The 19,737-nt window shown below is 40.4% G+C and overlaps 2 protein-coding genes and 1 long non-coding RNA gene across 8 annotated transcripts in view; 1 reads left to right on the top strand and 2 right to left on the bottom strand.

The window, feature by feature from the left end:
• LOC133971534 (septin-9-like) overlaps window positions 1-19,737 on the top strand; it is a 74,818-nt gene that overhangs the window by 27,352 nt on the left and 27,729 nt on the right. For 3 of the 4 annotated variants that reach the window (XM_062408935.1, XM_062408939.1, XM_062408936.1), the window contains one exon: window positions 4,265-5,032. In XM_062408935.1, coding sequence (XP_062264919.1) covers window positions 4,265-5,032 — 768 coding nt within the window. Of the gene's footprint in view, window positions 1-3,004; window positions 3,150-4,264; window positions 5,033-19,737 lie in introns of those variants that run through there. The other variant, XM_062408937.1, reaches the window with a different exon arrangement.
• Window positions 9,164-12,854, bottom strand: LOC133971535 (uncharacterized). 2 transcript variants are annotated; one of them, XM_062408941.1, is made up of 3 exons: window positions 12,768-12,854; window positions 11,747-11,860; window positions 9,164-11,425 (listed from the first exon to the last, which is right to left on the bottom strand). In XM_062408941.1, exon 3 carries the CDS (start codon window positions 11,419-11,421, stop codon window positions 9,931-9,933), a length of 1,491 nt encoding a protein of 496 aa, XP_062264925.1. In that variant the 5' UTR covers window positions 11,422-11,425; window positions 11,747-11,860; window positions 12,768-12,854; the 3' UTR covers window positions 9,164-9,930. The 2 variants fall into 2 exon arrangements, with proteins under 2 accessions (XP_062264925.1, XP_062264926.1); XM_062408942.1 differs by lacking the exon at window positions 11,747-11,860 and having other exon boundaries at window positions 12,768-12,839.
• On the bottom strand, window positions 13,922-19,595 carry LOC133971536 (uncharacterized). Of its 2 annotated transcripts, XR_009924387.1 has the most exons (4): window positions 19,492-19,595; window positions 17,048-17,882; window positions 16,160-16,212; window positions 13,922-15,608 (listed from the first exon to the last, which is right to left on the bottom strand). It is a non-coding gene; the product is annotated as an uncharacterized LOC133971536 (long non-coding RNA). The 2 variants fall into 2 exon arrangements; XR_009924386.1 differs by lacking the exon at window positions 16,160-16,212 and having other exon boundaries at window positions 19,492-19,593.

Below are 19,737 nucleotides of genomic sequence, written 5' to 3'. Positions count from 1 at the left end.
ACCTATAGTGTTTTGTCAGTTCAGTGCTTTGAAAGATGAAAGAATCTTTGGTTTTCATTCACAGACACTCAAAAGAGCTCTGATATCGATCTCACCACAATCATCTTAGCTATGGAATGGCAAACTCCTCCAGTAACAACGAGAGCTTAATTATATAGCTGATGAAACATGGTTTGGATTCATTGAAAGTTTAAGGATTATACGTTTCCCTTAAGCACAAACATTTCAGAACACTGCATGTGTTGTGTTATTTCATGGACAAACAAAAAACTGTTTTTCCGAAAGTATACAAAAGCATGCACATCACAAACTTGATGCTTCCACAAACCTCTTATAGAAGAGTCTATGCCCCAAAGGTAACCTGGGAGGTGATTGAAAACTTTCTGGGGGCATGAACTGTTGTGTGTCTTCTCACATTTAGTATTAATTACCAAAATGCATTTTGTATATTCTCAGAAGAAAGTTGAATATATTTTTTTGTTAATATATATATATAAAAAAACTAACATTTTAAAAACTTTATCTGTCACATTCATGTTAACCAGCTTACAAAATCTGTTGAATCGTTGTATCGTCTTGTTTCCACATTGTTGTGCAAGTGCTTCCTGCTGCGCACACAAGGCGAATAAAAAAAACTAAAAATGCTGTTCAGCTCATTTAAAAACGGATCTATATTACGAGTAGAGGTCAGAAGCTCCACATGTGACCTTTAGTGTAAATCATTTGCTTTGATGGCAGATTGTAATGCAATCATGATCTTAAAGTTGAATTACTCTCGCCAATTGTTATGATGGTTTATTGGTTTATCTTAAACTTAAGACTCAGCATTTTTAGATATTTACCCCAATTGCCCATGGAATAGTTTATGGATCTTGATTAAGAAAACTCAGGCACGTGGAGGGGACCCATTACGATGAGTGTGTACATTGGGCCTTGGTGGTACACACTCTGCTAAGGTCTATTCTAGTTTAACAGTTTGACAATCTTTCCCGCTTATCCTGTCGTGATTCTGTGTTTCCCTTTGCAGCTAAAGACAAAAGTCAGCACTTCATCTCGTTGACCCGTTCACTTCATCTGCCGTCATGCTCAGAGAGGCTCAGGGAATGTCCATGTGCCGCTCATACACTACATGCTACACTGGAGAGCAGAGTAGCAACATCATGGGTTTTCCTGGCAGTTTAACCATGTTTCAGTGCACTACATGGATTCATCGCAAGTCTGACAGAGTGTTAGCTGAAAAACATCATGCTCGGCTGCTGTGTCTTCCTTATTTGGCAGGTTGGGTCTGCTGACTGGAGTTTACAGTGTCTCATTCAGAGCGGAGTCAAAATAAAATCTTCAAAGCAGATTCGGTTTCAGTTCCAGGTCAAATGAGAGGTAAAGGGGAGGTTCACATTGGTGCTCGTTAGTATTATCTTAGCTTGGTTGGAAGGTGTGTGATCACTGCTTCATTCATAAACACACACACACACACACACAACTAATGTGTCCAGAGACATTTATAGAGGCAGAGACCAGGCTGTGTTAGCTTTACCCTACAGCTGAGTTTAAACACACACACATGCTCACGGGGACGGATGGAAGCACAACTGACAGCGCCCCTGTCTCCAGCGTGTCTGTGTGGACCTCACTGTGTCGGGCTCTTCTGTCACCGCAGAGCAGGCACGCACGCAAACGGGTCGTTAAATTGAAATCTCAGAGTTCTAAGTGGTCTCTGGCACTTTGACTGTGCCTTCGCCTCTTTGGTTTCACCGCTCAAGATTTAAAGCTGAGCATCAGGCTGTGGTGCTTCATTCCCTGTCCACCCTGAGAGATTTCACACGTAACCTTAATGTGAGTAATGAGTGTCGTTCCCTCGCTTATTTCTGACACTTCTAGAAGAGCAGAGCACAGTGACAACGTTGTCTTTCAAGGGCAGTTTTTTTCACATGGATTAACTTTGTTTAATTTGAATGAAACAAAGAGATGATTGTCAGAAAGCGATCTGTTATGGTGGAGATGTATAGAACATGGCTGACAAGTCTAAATCTAAGTCAGAAGGCTTTCTTCTAATTTCCTCTCTCTTTATAGCAGACGACCCAAAATTGCCACACACATTAAACACAGGAATTAGCTTTTCAGGTGTTCTGTATTCCAGAGGATACTGAGGGCATGATGAACCACATCCAAATCATTTGAGGACATTACAGCAGGAACATTTTAACCAGTGAGGCTCAAAGGTGCTGGGAGTTCAGTGGGAGATTCAGTGTGGCGGCAGGTATACAAGGGTGAAATGTGGTGTGTGTTCTCATTCAAGGTAGAAACAGGAAGCTCCACACTGGAGAACCCTCATTTCTTCTAAGTATAAAAACTATCAAGAGATTTTGCTCCTGAATGAACGTTTTAAACTCCATGGGCAAAAAAAACAAACACTTTGAAACTATTTTACAAATCAATCTTATTCTCTTCACTGTACTTGCTTACAGAGCATTATAGTGCCATGTATTGGACTTCTGTCACATGTAATTTACCTTGCAATTAAGCCTACCTGACGTGATAAGGCTAGACAGTGACTTCTTTTATATCACTTCTTAAAACCCATTTTTATAGACTTGCTCTCATGTGATGTGGTGTTTTAACAGCTTTGTATGTATTGAAGTATTCACGTGACATATTTCTTTGTTTCATTTGAACACCACTTTGTTTCCGACCACCTGACCGTGGTTGTACGGCCTCAGTCCTGCTGATTGTTACTTCTCCTATATTCTACCTTTCTTGCTTTGCTGTCAAAGCCCTTTGTAAACTCAGTTTTTCAAAAGTACTATATAAATAACGTGTATTATTATTATTACTATCATCATCATCATTATTATTTGTGTCATTATTATTATTAGAGTTTTTATTATTTATTGATATCGTGTCATCATCACCCAGCTCGATTGACTGAGGGGTCGCGCGGGCCGGGTGCGCGCTCACGTGCCCGGGGGTCAGGTGGCTGTCGTCATCAGGGGGAACAGGTGTGCGAGGAGACAAAGATGGTGACGCAGTTATATTAAAATAGAAGCGTGTCCTCACCGGCCCTCACCCCGACACGATAACCGAACTCGACCCAGGAAACACGCACACAGGCGCCATGAAGCTCTCAGGCTACGTGAAGCGCGTCAAATCCGGTAAGACCAGCGGGTTCCACAGCGGTTCGTCATGAGCCGCAGCTCCGTGCGCAATAACTTCAACTGCGGATTCTCTGGAAATAATTACCGCCGTCATTAGAGTAATTTACGGGTGTGAAGCGTCACTGTGGTTAAACTTATAAACGGTCCATGTCGGTGCCAGGGTGTGAACCGGTCCTGTCACGTTGAACTATTAGGTGCTATTATCATAATTTAAAAAGATGCAGGGTTTAATGTCACCTTAATCTCCGTGGAACTTAAGTTTGGCTTTGTTCTCTGAGTGGTTTTTCCAGTTCCGGGTAACAAAAGCAACCCCATTAAAACCAGTCCAGCTCGAACATATCCCTCCGCAGCACCTTACACACGCTTTTAAAGACGTGCCGTGATATCAGTAAGTTTAAATCCAATGGGAATTCTCCTGTTCAAATAAAGGTTAAGATGAAATAAATAAAGAAGTAAGGAAAAAGATATGGTCACAGTATATCATATTTAAAAAATAGCTGTGTCAACGTGGTGATCAACTCAATCATCCACAAACTCTCCTCCTCCAGCCGGACTGGGTGACATGAATTGACTTTTTTAAATGTCATATAAACAATATAGGGTTGGTTTAGAGTGGGTCGTCCACCGAACAGAAGGTCTGCGGTTTGATCCCTGATGTGTCCTTGGGCAAAATGCTGAAACCCCCAAATTGCTCCTGGCGGCTGTGCTGAATGCCTGTGTGAAATGGGTGAAGCTTTTTGAATAGAAAAAGCGTTGTAGAAAAACAAATCATGCACCAGACCTGCTGCATGATTTCATGCTGCTTCACTGTGTTTTACTCGTATATAGGCCGTGTTCACTCTCAGCTCCAACATCTAAGATTCTGTTTTTTTTCGAGGGACCTAGGAGGCCTTATGTTGAACCAAGCCGAACATCACCCTCCTCTACCAACAAAGAAACGCATGATTCCGCATCATTCCAATTTTCAAACGCTTGATTCCGTCTTGTAATTATAAACAAAGTGCATATTGTGCAGACACATGAATAATAACAACGTTTAAGCTCAAACCCCGACCTGCCCTGTTGTAACGCCCCTGGTTTGACCTACTGTTCTGTGTTTGTTTTTTTTCCAGCACTGAAACGGTCGTTTGAGGTGGAGGAGGCGGATTCATCCACGCACCCCTCGCCCCTGACCCGTCGGACCACCAACCCTCTCCGCTCATCGACCGCCTCCACATCCAGCCAACGGAGCTACGACCTGAGCTCCCGCAACTCTGACTACTCCTCCTCCTCCAGATCTTCCCCCTCCGAGTCCTCCAACCCACGTTCCCCAAACACCGGCATGAGGCGCATTGAGTTGTCAGGGGGTCGCAACCCCGACACATCCTCTTCCCGCCGCTCAGAAATCTCCATTGAGGTGTCCTCCAAGCAAATTGACAACTCGCCCAGCGCCGGCATCGCCCGCTTTGGCCTCAAGCGACCTGAGGTGACCCTGGGCAGTCGGAGCACCCCTCTCGACAGCTCCTCCAACTCCATCTCCACTTCCTCAAACAGGCGTGCAGAGCTCGCCATGACACGGTCCAGTGAACCCCCCGCCCCTCCGAGGAGGATGGATGCCCAGTTGTCCTCTGCCCCAGTGTCTAGGATCCCTGACCCCCCCCAGAGAAAAGCAGAGACCCCGTCCCCCATCCTCAGCCCTGCTGATGGAGTCTCCCGGAAGCCAGAGATGCCGGTCTTCAGACAGCCGGACGGTTTAGTGCCAGGCAGCACACTGGAGAACAACAACAACAACAACCACCCGCCTCCTGCCCCTAGCGCTCCCCTGCCTTCCCTGGCAGAGCCCCGGGTGGAGAGGGTGCAGTCGCCCATCACAGAGACACCCACGTCCCGACCAACAGACAGTGAGTACCTGCTTCAGCATGTTTTCTATAATAAATGTTAAATTATAGCTTCTCAGGGTAAAGTATGTTTGAAGTGGACTTCTCAAGGAGCAGTATTTGCCTGTTTACTCAAAGTCTATCTCTTTTTTAATAAGGTGCACTGCACGTTAACTGTTTGTTGTTGGAGATGTGGTTGTAACCACCTCCAACATGGCCTATCTTCCTCAATCTAATAACTTGCAACAGTTTGGCAGTAGCCGCACTCTGATGAAAGCATTTGGTCATTGCTTTACCGTGTTGCTGCTCATTTCCCTTTTCTGTTCAGTTTAATTAGACTTCCTCTTGCAACGCGTTCACAAACCATTGTCTTGTCTCATCTAAACACCCTTTCTTTTCTTTTTTTTAAACTAGGCTTGGCACTTATTCAGGATATCCGCTATTTTTGTTCCACGTAACATTACAATGCAGCTACGTAATGACGGCTCCAGCCACAGACGGTTCCAGCAGGAGTTTTGTGAGCTTGTCCGTCTAGACTGTCTGTGAATGTAGGTCAGTGAGGGTGATGATGAGAATCGCAGGGCTACTCCCAGGACAGCAGCTGGAAGATTTATCTCATGCAGGCCAACAAATGAGAAGCTCAGCTCACATGAACTTAGATCATATACTGGATTCAGACAGGGTGAAATCACTGTAAATTCAGATTGTGTGAGATTAAGAAGCTGCAGTTTGTCAGGTTGTATTTTTATATTTAGTCAGTGTAATCGGTTAATGTAGAAATGCCAGTGACGCAGCAAGTTTACTTCTGTTACTGGCGAGTGTGTTTTCTCAGTTGACTGCTCTACTTGTGACATACAGAGCTATAAATGAATGCAAAATCTATCATTGTGTAGACAGAGCCGAGGTGGTTTTTAATAGTCTTCCTCTACTGACTAACATCACACGTGTGGTTCAGAGATGATGCCAAACTCAAATAGAGACCATAAGTATTGGTTTTACTGGGGAAAAATATCAAGGGCGGCTCTGTAACTGTGGTAAGGTAGTGCTCACCAATGAGTCATGGTCTCACTGGATGAATCTGTCAGGACGACCAGGATGAAAGACTCAGTAATTCACTCGTTCCACAACTCGTCCATCCAGCCTGATAGTTTATATTTAAAACAGACTGAAATAATCTGTGACTAAACTGAGTCTAAATTTAGGTTTTTGTGTTTCCAAGTGTCTGATTCCTAATATTGTCATCTGTTGAGATGCAGTTTGCATAGAAAACCACTTAGTGCATGACAAGGAATCTCAAATAATAACTGTCACATTTCCATGAAGTGCATTGTGGATACTCTTCATCCTCAGTGGATAAAACCTAATATTTATGGTAACCCTGTGACCTTTGTTTTCACCCCTCCATGAGGACAACCTTTTTATTTTAGCTGGATTTTTGTGAATATATGTTGATTTCTTCCTTTGCTTCAGTTGGGCATAATGAATTGCAGCCACTAGAGGCTCTGCAAGCGGGCTGTCATGTTTGAATTTTTTGTTTTTTATATTGCATTGAATTGCATGGATTTATAAAGCTTACAGTCCATATGCTCCAGTGTCAGTGGTGTGTTTTATCTTATCATTTCAATCATTTAATTCACAAGTAGGCTTCAATAGAGGTTGCACTTTCGACTGGTTCTTGTTATTGTAGAAAAGATTGTGTCATGTGCCTGGGTGTGTGCAGTGACTTCAAAACACTTTTCTTGCTGGTTGTTTGTGCTTTTTGCTTCCCTCTGTTAGTGTGTTTGTTTGTGGGTGTGTGTAGCCCTGCTATCTGGAGACAGCTGTAGTCATGGGCTGCTCTCTCTGGTGGAGTAGTATCAAGGCGTAGGCGGCTGGGAGGTGATGCATTCCAAATCTGGAGGTCATAAAACATTCTACATAAAAATAGAAACCCTCCAATTTCCACTTTGTAAGTTGTGTGTTACCTCTCTGTCCACTGTACTTCTTCTGCAAACAGATCATGATTTAATTGTTTGGCATGTACCACCCTTGGTGAACCAGAAGGCAGTTGAGCTAAATAACTTAAATGTGGTCTTGTGTTAGTAGAAGGGGAATAAGCAAGAGAAAGTGAGAGGATAAGTCCAAACCTCTGCCACATTTGGCTCAGAGAGGGAGCAGAAGGGAAGAGGGAGACAAAATGGTGGGAGATAAAGTGTGCGAGGAGGAGTGTGATTTCCTGTAAAGTGCGTCAACAGGGTGAAAACAAAATGAGAAAAGCCCACTATAACCTCCAAGCATTTCAGAGCAAAGCTTAACCGACAGACCACATTTTGACGATGCTCCTAAAACTACAACTTACTTTCCTTTTTCTCCACGAGTACACACAGAACGGATTCAAGCAACTTCTTTAAAAAATATTTTCTAATAGAGCAGCTTTAATGTTTATCTGATAAATTTATGCACAAACAAATGGTTGCAACACTTTCTGTATGCCTTTTCAAAATAAAAGCCTTCTGTTGATGGAATCCATTCCCTTAAAACTTTTATTATTGTGAAATAGTTGCTGGAGCAGAAGATACAGTTTCATACGGTGGAGTACTGGTATTTACTTGACTACAAGGGACTTCTTTCATACGAGGCAATAATTATACTTGTGGCCATATTCGAATCCTAGGCGATATGTAAAAGCATTGTGCTGTAGTAGCAGCTCCTCTGCAGAACATGATCAGGAACTGAGAAGCTACATATTTTGCATTGTAAATATGGTTTGATATTAATTTGAATATTGTGCATTGAATAGAAAAAGTTGCACAACTGCCCTATGTCACTTACTTATAGCTCTTTGTAGTTTGGCTTTCTTGAAGAAATAGTACTTTCTTGATTCTTGTTGTTCTGGGTTTGTTCCCTCGTTGATGCATTTATTGTGAGTCCCTTTGGATAAAAGCGTTACCTAAATGAAACTTAATGTAATGGTAGATGGCGACTTGAGTTTGGAATTAAAAAGTGATCTTGGGCTCTAATAGGCTGGTGACTACTGTATTAGAAAGTGATGTTTTTCTGTTTCACTCTTTGTTGTGTACCTCTGTATGTTTGAGGGCCGATGTGATATGATCTGCCTGTGTTTTCTGTCTGTGCTCGTAGATATTTGATGTGTACATGTGTCTTCAAATGGATAATGAGGTTCAGAATGTCTCGCCAAGGGGAGAGTGACTGCATGAACATGCTGATAAGTGATAAGCTGGTCGTTTCTTTTTTGTGTCGTAAAACTCAAGGTGCTGTAATGACATGCTCTGCTTCAGTTGATTTGTCGGCTGTAACGAAGAGCAGCTGTGTCCAGTCTTATGGCGCTTCCACAGGATGTGATCTCATGTTTACACACACACACACACACAGACGTTCATTCAATCTGTACACCGCTCATCGTAGTTTCCTGACCATGCCTTACAGCGTGATATATTTCGTCTGCTGTCATTGTGATGACATATTACAGAGTCAGTCTAATATGTGGTTAGAGCCACTGGGTTTATTAGTTTAAGACGATGACAAACAGCAAAAAATTTAGCACATCTGAGGTAGATCCATTTTATGTTTACTTCCTCACCCTGCTTGCACAATGCATGTGCAGTATATTGGTGTATATATTGGACTTAGTGTTATTGCTGTAATGAAATTTATAATGCGATGGTCATTGTTATATTTCCCTGCCACAAATGGAGAACCTCTAAATATTTGGAATTATTTTGTAGCAGGAGTACCAACTTTCCTGTAGATCACGATTTTTTTGATTCAGTGCATTAGACTTGTATTACGAGATGATTTAATATGTCAACAAACTGCATTGTCTGTTTAGCTATGGACGCTGTCACTCCAAAGAGGAACCTTTTGATTTGTATTTTCTTTAAGCTCAATCTGCCCTAGCTATTAGTAATGACTCATCTTATGACCTGCTTGGTCTTGCGCTGTCTTGCTGAGTTTCACCACATTAAAACGGGACTCATCTCTTCGACACAAACATAAAGGCCTTTTTTGATAGGTCTGTTCAGGACTTGGCTAGAAACAAGGACTTGAGAATGTCACAAGGGTTGAACTTATCCTTCTGATAAATCGCTCATCTGTGTACGTGTTGTGCATCATGTGACATCTTTCTTTCACTTGCAATAAAAACACTGACATGGGTCTGATACATACAATGTGATTTATAAAACCCCAATTTTCAACATTTCAAGAAGAATACAATACCGTATTTGGAAAGACTCCAGTTTCTAAAAGCTAATACATTATCAGAGTAGATCACAGTTTCTGTCTCTCGGTTTCATTTATCCATCAGAGCCTTTTTCAAAAACAGAATGAAGCAACAGTGAGTCACTACTATTCAACTAGACATGCTGGAGCATGACATTGTTGCATGAATAAAGCCTGGATCTTTATGACTATGCCAGAGCAATTGAAAGGATTTACAAAAAGGAGACATTTCAGAGAAGACTATTATAATTAAATCATCTGGTTTTTAAGTACAACTAGCTCATAATGTCCAGATGTGGTTTTGGTGAAATACAACCAATGAGACTTCACTTCTTCTAATGAAACTGCTGTTTTAATATTTTGTGATGTAATAACATTCAGACAGGTTATATCTCCTTAAAAGCTATTCACAACAGACTGAGGCTTTTCAGTCCAAGAAAACTAGAGATGTTCTGTTATTCAGAGCATTTGTTGTTTCATCACAAATATGTCTCGATGTTAAAAAAAAATCACAAAATTGGCAAATGCAAGACTCTATGAAATGGAACGTAAACCTGAAAAACTAATTGTACAACAGGACAGCATTTTGAAGAGAGATGAACAATATGTGCAAGAAGCAGATAAACAAATAAAATCAACTTTACAGCAGGGTTGATTTTCCATCCACTTAAACATTGTCTTCAATGCATAACCAGTCATCTTTAACCCCCCCAGCTTAGAGTGCATGCTTTAACTTCCTCAGGCCGGCCTATGAATCGTGCTTGGACTCCAGGGGCAATTGACATACCTGAGTGATACTCGTATACATAATGACTGGAGTTCTGAACATCAGTGCTATGTCTGAATTTAGTTGCCCATTGCCACTGCCACCATTCATACTGATTTGTGGCTTTAGCTGCAGAGGCATAGAAACCGATCCATGAATTGTTAAATTCCGACTTCCAACTTCTGAAGGTCTTCTTGACGAATAAGCGAGCACACGCCTTGCCATCTTTTACAAAGAGCTGGAGGTTTGCATCGTAGCCGTTTATATTGACCGCTTTGTCTGCTGTGGGATTCTTAAACTCAGGACCTCTGCATATCTCCTCTCCCACCACTTTAAAGCAGCACCACTGTATCCTCACCTTATGCAGTCGAGCCTGAAGACCATCATTTAGCGGCACTGAGGTGTCCCAACTGCCTGAATAACTGTCCCCAATGCACTTAAAAGTCTTGCTTGCTTCCTGGTCCCTTTGGTTCTTGAAAAGCACTACCATCACTCCATTCTTTGGGCGATTTTCAGTAACATTCTCCCAAAGAATCCTGGCTCCTCCATCCTTGCCGGTCGTCACCTTAAGCTGAGTCCCATCTCTCAAATTCCACGAACCATCAGTCTTCATACGATTTTTCTTGGGAAGTGTCTGGGGTTGGTATTCTGGGATGTTGATAACAAAATCAGGTTGCGTGTTTCTTCTTGCTGGAGGCTGATCTCTTTTGTTCTGTTTTTTAGAGGAGTGCTTTTCCTTAATTACAATAAACAGCAGCAGGCCAAGACAGGCCAGGTTACCCCACGTGTTTCTGATTTGCCCTAACTGGCTATCGTCAGCACTACTGCCAAAGCGATTTCTGAGATCCCACAGTGAGTCCTGGTGTTCCCCATCAGAAAACTCTCTGATCTGTCTTAGAAGGTTGGTGCTGACCTGGTACGTCTGTTCCGGGTCATACCTTGTCCCCTGTTGTTCAGAGGGCTCATAGTGCTGTGTGATGTACACTTGATCTGTCTGCATAGATCTTCCTGTATTCTGTTGCCTGACTCTGAATATTATGCGGTCCATGTTTCTTCCTACATACTCTGCCCGGGGAGCGACGACGTATCCTGGGAGTTGTTCATGACTGTTTACATTAAGATTGCCAACAGTGAAGTACTGGTAACCCCGAGGCAGTGGGTCCAGCAGCTGCTCATAGTTGCCATAATGATGTGATCCATAATCGTTACTGTTTGGGTTGAAGGGCAAGCAAATGACATGGTTATTGTTGATATCAACTACGTTGGCAAACCAGTAGAGCAGCAGGAGAGTGTGTTTGGGCACAGATTGCCCAAAGTTGATTTTCTTCAAATCATTGATTGACTGGAGCTTCTGTACAGCTGACACAGAGGCCAGTGCAAAGAGCAGAGCTGCACAGCAACTCATGACCCTTCCTGACATCGTCATCGTCCTGTAAAGATATTTAGAAAATATTAGCTGGATGTTCATTCATACTGAGCGTTCCCAACCCATACTTGTATATGCAACAAAGGATGGATCCAAATGCTTTTCCCCAATGATAATTCTGATACCCAATATCCATTTTTTGTTTCGATCGCTAGATGATTAATTTAGTTTACAGAGGTATGCTTATTAAATGAATATACCTTAGCAAACTGTAACAATAGCATGTTTTTGTATTTTGTCTTGATTAATTACAATTATACATTATTTAATGAATTGGAAACTTGACTTGCAGTCGAGTACAAATAATAATAAACTTATAACTCACTAATCCAGCTATTGAGTCCCACCCACAAGATGACAGGATTGGTTTCTTTCTCCCTACTTCCGTCTCCCTGGCTGTCTGAATCAAATTCTTCTTTTTCAGATTGGCATTTGTTCACTGCAGAGTTAAAGTGGAAGATAGATAGATAGATAGATAGATAGATAGATAGATAGATAGATAGATTACTTTATTCATCCCCGAAGGGAAATTAAGTCGTCATAGCAGCTGGTACATTTGAATACAATAAAATACAATACATTAGAATAAAATATAAAATATTGCGGTAGAATAAAAACAGAAACACAAGATAAATAGGTAGATAAGGTGCAGTGGCAGGTGATGGTAATAGTACTGATGATATGATGGTAATGTTATTGTTAGACAGTATATAAAAAATAGTACAGTATATATAATATATATTTATATATGATAGTAATTATAGCAGTATATAGTAATAATGGCAGCAACAGTATATATAATAATAATAATAGTAAAATAAGCACAGTCTTACTTATTTCAACATACAAAGGACTCAATGGCGACACATTTAAAAACTTGACTTTCACTGGGGGGGACTTTAAAGGTTTCAAGGCTGTAAATTTGATGTGTTTTTGTGTGTTGTTGCCTAATTTGGAAATATTATGTGTAAGAGTATAAGACATCCTTTATTAGTCCCCCTGGGGGGGAATTTTCCATATTACAGAAACCGAAGGAGTCGATAGAATAGACTGAGTAAACATTACATAATATAAACAAGGAAATATGATTTATGTATACTTTTTAAAAAGCAATGTAAAATAACACAAGAAAATTCTAAGAATACTGACATGGCACATTGTAAACCTCTCCAAATTCAATCCAACAGAACAAACTTTCAGCTTCCCTTTAAATATGGTTCAACTTCTGAGTAATTTTTTCAGTTTAGAAACCTGCAGGTAGAGAACTTAAAATTGCCTCAACAATCATATTCGGAGAAAACCGACGTAAATCAAGGAAATAGTGATCAGAAAATAAGAACACTCACCTTTGTTAGTGTGCTGCTGTTTGGGAATCGTCTGTCTGTCCGTGTGTGAGCTGTTCAAACTCCCTTTCCTGTTTCCTTAGAAGTGAAACCAATAACAAGTATGTTGCTGGTGGTTACAGAAGGCACTGCAGCTTGGATCAAATTTCAGTTCGAAAATAATCTGTTTAGTCTGTCAGTGTTTTTTCGGGGTTGTTTAACCCAACATGCAAAAGCTGATTATTTGTGCTTTTAATTATCAGAGGAATGATTCTGAAAGTGTAATTATTCCATAAGTAATTTCAGGTTGTGTGTTGATGAAGATGACTGTCCTGTGCAGGTATCTGACACAGTATGCCCTTTGGACTAAAAGGTTTCTGGCTTATTACCTAGTATGATTATCACAGATAAGTATCTTATGGCAGTACTTGTTTGTTGTAAAGCCTTATTTACCTCAACTGAGGAGATTATGTTTTCGCCCGTCTGTTTTTATTGTCAACCGTATTACACAACCTGTTTAAACTGGTTGAAGGATGAGACTTTTTGTTCGTAGGAACCAGTTCCAGGATTTTTTAAAACTTTTTTTAGAAATATAGGGCATTTTTGTCCATTTCCCAGATAATTCACAGATCTTGGAGGAAATAATCTGGCATATTAAGGGGACTGATATCTGAGTTTCTGGTAATTTGAAGCATTATACCTTAAGGGCACTTGTGGGCCTTGGTTGGGACACGCTCTCTATTAAGTTTCATTCTAAATCTGTGTCTACATACTTTATCTTTACTCAAGTTTAAGTGTCAATGTAATTTTCACTGATGGCCACTATTAAACATTTCCTGTCTTATTTGTACCATGACTTTCTTTTTAAACAAAAGTTAAACGGTTCATGGTGAATATCCTTAACACAAACTGATCCAGTTACCTCAGCTGAATTAGATTTTAAACTGGCTTAAGCACAACCAAAGGAACCAAAGGAGGATGTGATGTTTTTAATGTTTGTTTGGAGTTTAACCCATATGTTGAATAAGTAAATTAATTCATCCACACTGAATAAGCAGTGGGGGTCTTCTATTTCTGTGTGATCTCATATTGTGTCAGAAACAAACTGCTTTCTGTAGACCACTGTTCTCCACTTGTTGGCTAATTGAGGAAGTGCAAGGAGGAGATGGACAAATGTGTTGTCTTCAAAACCTTTTATTTACACACCAAACAAACAGCAGCAAGTATTCAATCAACACCCCATTTACAATATTGTAGCAAGAATACAAAACCATGTGTAAAATATACATCTCTTTTTTGTTTTTTGTTATGCTAATACATTATCAATGTGAGCTATGCTTAGCACGCCATAGATCCTTTCACTTGTCGTTTTCATCTATGCATCAGAGCTATTTACTTTCTCTTCATCTCTAGGAAACACATGAAAGAACAGTGAGTCACCACTATTGGATAAGACGTGCTGGAGCATGACATTGAATATGAATTAAGCCTGAAGCGTTAAGACCAGTATAATGCTTTAATGTGTACAAAAATAGTTATTTTAAAGAAGAGTTTGTGCTGTAATTAAATGTGGGTTTTGTTTTGTAAGAAACTCCTTGGACCACACTTCTTGGTCTAAGAAATGTAAAACATGTCCTTAATCTTTTGTTATGTAATTTCCCCAGGAATGTAAGATTCTTACAAATTAAATTTCTATATGCAGGTCTTAATCTGAATTAACATTAGACCACTGTCTTTAACTGATGTCGACACTTTGTGAAGATCATGTACTGATCAGATAGATTTTATGTTGGTACTTTAGCCTAAATGAGTGCTGACCTGAAGTGACACACTGGAGACACAAAACCTCTATCTCAATATTTACCAGAACAGTGTTAAGAAAATAATGTAGCACCCATTTAGATAAACATGAAAGCAAAACAAAGCATACACCAGCTTTTAGAATTAGCCCTTATCCAGGTCCACTGATCAGTCCTAACTGCTTGATTCTCAATCATCTTAAAAGTAATATTGCGTATTGTATGTTTAATTTTCTTTTTTTATCTTCCCATACCACGGAAAAGCCAGAGTGAACCAAGAATGGCAAAGACAAAAAACAACAGGAAAATGAGAAGAAAATTGTTTCCTCCTGTTGACCCACTCTGAAGGTGGGCACTTTGTTGTTGGTAAAAGTAGTGCCTTTCCCCGATCACAAAAAACAACAGCAGTCCAAGACAAGCAAGGTTCCCCCATATGTTTCTGATTTCTGTTAACTGGAAGTCACTAGTGTTACTTCCATAGCGATTTCTGAGAGTCCTCAGTGACTGGATTGCTCCCCCAGAAAACTCTCGGATTGTTCTCAGGAGGTTATTCGTGATCTCATAGGTATGTTCAGGATCATATGTCGTACTTCCATGGTGCCCATAATGCTGTGTGATGTACACTCGATCTATCTGTTGCAAAGTTTGCCATCCTATGTTCTGCTGTCTGACACTAAACACGATCCGGTCCCGGTTTCCTCCCACATACGCTTCCTTTGGCTGGGCGACATAATTTGGAAGTTGGTTACGTCTGTCTAGAAGGAGATTGCCAACAGTGTAGTACCTGTGACTCTGAGGCAGTATCCCCTCATAGTTGCCATAATGATGCGATCCAAAATCTTCATTGTTTGGATCAAAGGTCAACAGTATGATGTTGTTGCTGTTGATTTCAACTACGTTGGCAAACCAGTGGAGAAGTAGAAGAGTGTGTTTGGGCAAAGATTGACCAAAGTAGATTTTCTTCAAATCATTAATTGAATTGAGTCTTTCTACAGCTGACACAGATGCCAGTGCAAGGAACAGAGCTGCACAGCAACTCATGAATCTTCCTGACATCCTCATCACCCTGTAATGATAAAATATATCAATGAAGGCTGGGCAGTGGGTATGGTTGACAACACAACAATAGCAATACAATAAAGGTTGAATATATTGGTATAATTATGCATTGTGTAAGGAGGTATAACACATAATTGGTCTTCCTCAGATTTAGATAATTTTTTGTTTATCAAATGTTTGTCATTCTCTCCTCATAACAGAGTTTGAAACCACAACCTTCACTCGGGAGCAAAAATCAGTCTTTACACTTCAAATTAATAACATGACATTTAATATGATAATAATCGATAACCTTGGCCAATTTTTTTTTTGCCAGATCACCCCACAGTATCAATCCATACATGTATTTGTAACTAGGGATACATCGAAAGATTATTTTTACTAGAGCAGTTCCCGTTCTCATCCTGCCTGTTTGGAATGTGTTGTTTGCTTAGCCTGTGGTGATGCTGGTTGCTAAGGAGGACCATACATGACTTAAGTATAAATTAAGTTATTAATAAATACAGAAATAAATAAATAATTACGTTAATAACAGGAATGTCTAAATAAATGTCTTACCAATCCTGCTCGAGACTGAGATTAAGCCGGCCTTTCTCATTAGCATAAGGACACTGAAATCGAAAAATAAATAAATCAGGGAATAAATAAATGTGCAAATATATTTAAGACATTTATTTCGACACTGCTGTTAACATATTTATTTCGGTATTTATTTATACATTTATTTATTTATACTGAAGTCATGTATGGTCCTCCATAGGTTGCAGCTTTCATTCTGAAACTGTAAAATGACCTGCACGAATTGAGCTATGTTAAGTAAAGACCAGCTGCTGTTGCATATTATAGAGCTGTTCACCTGTGTGAATCAAAATTGTTTCTTTCTGATTTGCATATGGTCACTGCAGTGTTAAAGTGGAAGTACAGGCAGTCCTGATGCCGACTACTTATTTCAACATATAAAGGACACACGGGGGACACATTTAAAACTTGATTTCCTCTGGGGAGGGGGGGGGGGGGACATTAAAGGCTGCAAATTGGATGTGTGTGCGTTGTTGCTTAATTTGGAAATATTATATGTAAGAGGATAAGATGATCCTTTTATTAGTCCCACTTGGGGGGAATTTGCCATATTACAGAAACTAAAGGAGTGGATGGAATCAACTCAGTAAACTTATAACATAATATAAACAAGGAACTATGATCATATTTTTTGTAAATAGCGATAACAAAACAAATTCTAAGAACGCTGACTAAGCACATTGCAAATCTCTCCAAATTCACTCAACAGAACAAACTTTCAGCTGCCCTTTTTAAATATGGTTCACCTGAGTCATTTTTCAGTGTAGAAACCTGCAGGTAGAGAACTTAAAATTGCTTCATCAATAATATTGAGAGGAAAACCGAGGTAAATCAAGGAAATAGTGATCTGAAAATAAGACCACTTACCTTTGTTAGTGTGTTGCTGTTAGGGAATCGTGTCTGTCTGTGTCTGTCTGTGTGTGAGCTGTTCGAACTCCCTTTCCTGTTTCCTTAGAAATGAAACCTAACTAATCTGTTGCTGGTGGTTGCAGAAGGGACTGCAGCTTGGATCAGGCGTCCTTTGAAAATATTATTTTTAGTCTGTCAGTGTTTTTCGGGGTTGTTGAACACAACATGCAAAAGCTGATTATTTGTGCTTTTAATTATCAGTGGAATGATTCTGTAAAGTGTAATTATTCCATAAATCATTACACATTTTGTGTTGAAGATAACTGGCATGTCCAGGTATCTGACACAGTGTCTTTTGGACTAAAGGGTTTCTAATGAAGCCTGGCTTATTATTACCTAGTATGATTATCGTAGATTAGTTTCTCATGGCTGCACTTGTTTGTTGTAAAGCCTTATTTACCCTAAGTGAAGAGATTAGGTTTTCGCCCGTAAGTTTTTGTTAACTGTATTACACAAAACTGCTAAACTAGTTGATGGATGAGACTTTTTGTTCTTAAGAGCCAGTTCCAGGATTTTTTAAACCACTTTCTTGTGCGACGCAAAATAGGGATTTTCTTGCTATTTTTGCACATTCCCCAGATATTTATGGAGTTTGTAGGAAATAATCTGGCATATTAAGTGGACTAATATCTGAGTTTTTCTGTTATTTGATGCATTTGACCTTAAGGGGACTTGTGGGGGTGGCATTAATTAATCATTAATTGAATTGAGTCTTTCTACAGCTGACACCGATGCCAGTGCAAGGATCAGAGCTGCAAAACAAATCATGACTCTTCCTGACCTCCTCATCATCCTGTAATGATAAAGAAAAATATATCAAGGAAGGCTTGGCATGGTGGGCAATACAACAATAGCAATACAATAAAGGTTGAATATATTGATATAATAGTTATGCATTGTGTAAGGAGGTATAATACATAATTAGTCTTCCTCAGATAATTATTTGCTGTTAATCAAATGTTTGTCATTCTCTCCTCATAAAAGAGATGTAAACCACAACCGTCACGCGGGAGGAAAAATCAGTTTTTACATTTAAAATTAATAACATGACATTTAATATGATAATTATCTAGCCTGGATGCCAGACGAACTTAGCCCCGCCCACAACATTTTTGGTCGGGCAGTTCGGTCTGGATCCACTCCATTGGGGAAAAAATTATGCCAGGACCGGGCCAATCAGATTGTCAGGGCGGGCTTTATACGATGATTGACAGATGATCAACGGTAACGTAATCAACCACGTCATCACAGTGCCCTTGGGTTTAATTCGTTTTCAACAAACATGCCTGTCGCTGGCGAGCTGAGATGTGTAGATGCTGCCATTGAGTCTGTTTTAGAAGACATCGATAGCGCATTCATTTTGAAAGAGGAACAGAGAACGTGGAGGCGACGCCAAAGCAACACACTAATCCCTATCGCCCCGGCGCTTGGCTGTTCACAACGGACACTGAAGCGACGCTGAACCGCCGGGCAGCACTAATAATATCACCCGTTGATCCAGTAGATCGCTGCACGGCTTTGTGCCGGTCACACCGGAGGCTGAAGCACCGCGCTGCGCCAAGGCTGCCTCGCGGTGCTTCAGCCTCCGGTGTGAGCGGCACAAAGTTTTAACACGGGACTGGATGGGAGCCAGCTGTTATTTAAGGCTTGGCGCTGCGCTGAAGCGTCCGGTGTGAACCCGGGTTAGTAAATAACTCACAATGCGTTGCTTAGCATACGTCACATACTACGTTGCTCTGATTGGTTGTAGGTCTATCCAATTGAGCGAAGAGGAATTTTACTTCCTGGTCAGTTGAAACACGCCCCATAATGAAAGCCCAATGGAGCGGTCTCAGACTCACATTCTGACTAGAATTGTGAGTCTGACAACGTCAGGCTAATAATTATCGATAACCTTAGCCAATTTTTTTTGCCTTATCGCCCCATATTATCAATCCATACATGTATTTCTAACTATCGATAAATCTAAATTATTTTTACGAGTCTGTTCCCGTTCTTAACCTGCCTGTTTGGAATGTGTTGTTTGCTTAGCCTGTGGTGTTGCTGGTTGCAGCTTTCATTCTGAAACTGTAAAATCGACCTGCCGTAATTAAGCTGCGGTAAGTAAAGACCAGCTGCTGTTGCACAAAGAGCTGCACACCTGTGTGAATCAAATTTTTTCATTTTCCGATTGCCATTTGTTCACTGCAGTGTTAAAGTGGAAGTACAGGCAGCCCTGATGCCGTCTACTTGTTTTCGACATATATAAGACACAAGGAGGACGCATTACAACTTCTGGACTTCTGAGTAATTTTTCAGTGTAGAAACCTGCAGGTACAGAACTTAAAATTGCTTCAACAATCATATTGAAAGAAAACCGAGGTAAATCAAGGAAATAGTGATCAGAAAATAAGAGCACCCACCTTTGTTAGTGTGCTGCTGATAGGGAATTGTTGTCTGTCTGTGTGAGCCGTTATAACTCCTTCCTGTTTCCTAAGAAGTGAAACCAATAACTTATCTGTTGCTGGTGGTTGCAGAAGGTACTGCAGCTTGGATCAAATATCCTTTTGAAAAGAATCTGTTTAGTCTGTCAGTGTTTTGTCGGGGTTGTTGAACCCAAAATGTAGAAGCTCTTTATTTGTGCTTTTTATTATCAGAGGAATGATTCT

This window comes from Platichthys flesus, chromosome 16 (assembly GCF_949316205.1).
Source record: "Platichthys flesus chromosome 16, fPlaFle2.1, whole genome shotgun sequence".
Taxonomy (NCBI): Eukaryota; Metazoa; Chordata; class Actinopteri; order Pleuronectiformes; family Pleuronectidae; genus Platichthys; species Platichthys flesus.
The sequence above is the reverse complement of the archived record's forward strand: the minus strand, read 5'-3'. Positions and strand labels throughout refer to the sequence as shown.

Bases quoted from the DNA above. Each gene is read 5' to 3' on its own strand.
- LOC133971535 (XM_062408941.1), bottom strand. From the start codon at position 11,421: ATGACGATGTCAGGAAGGGTCATGAGTTGCTGTGCAGCTCTGCTCTTT.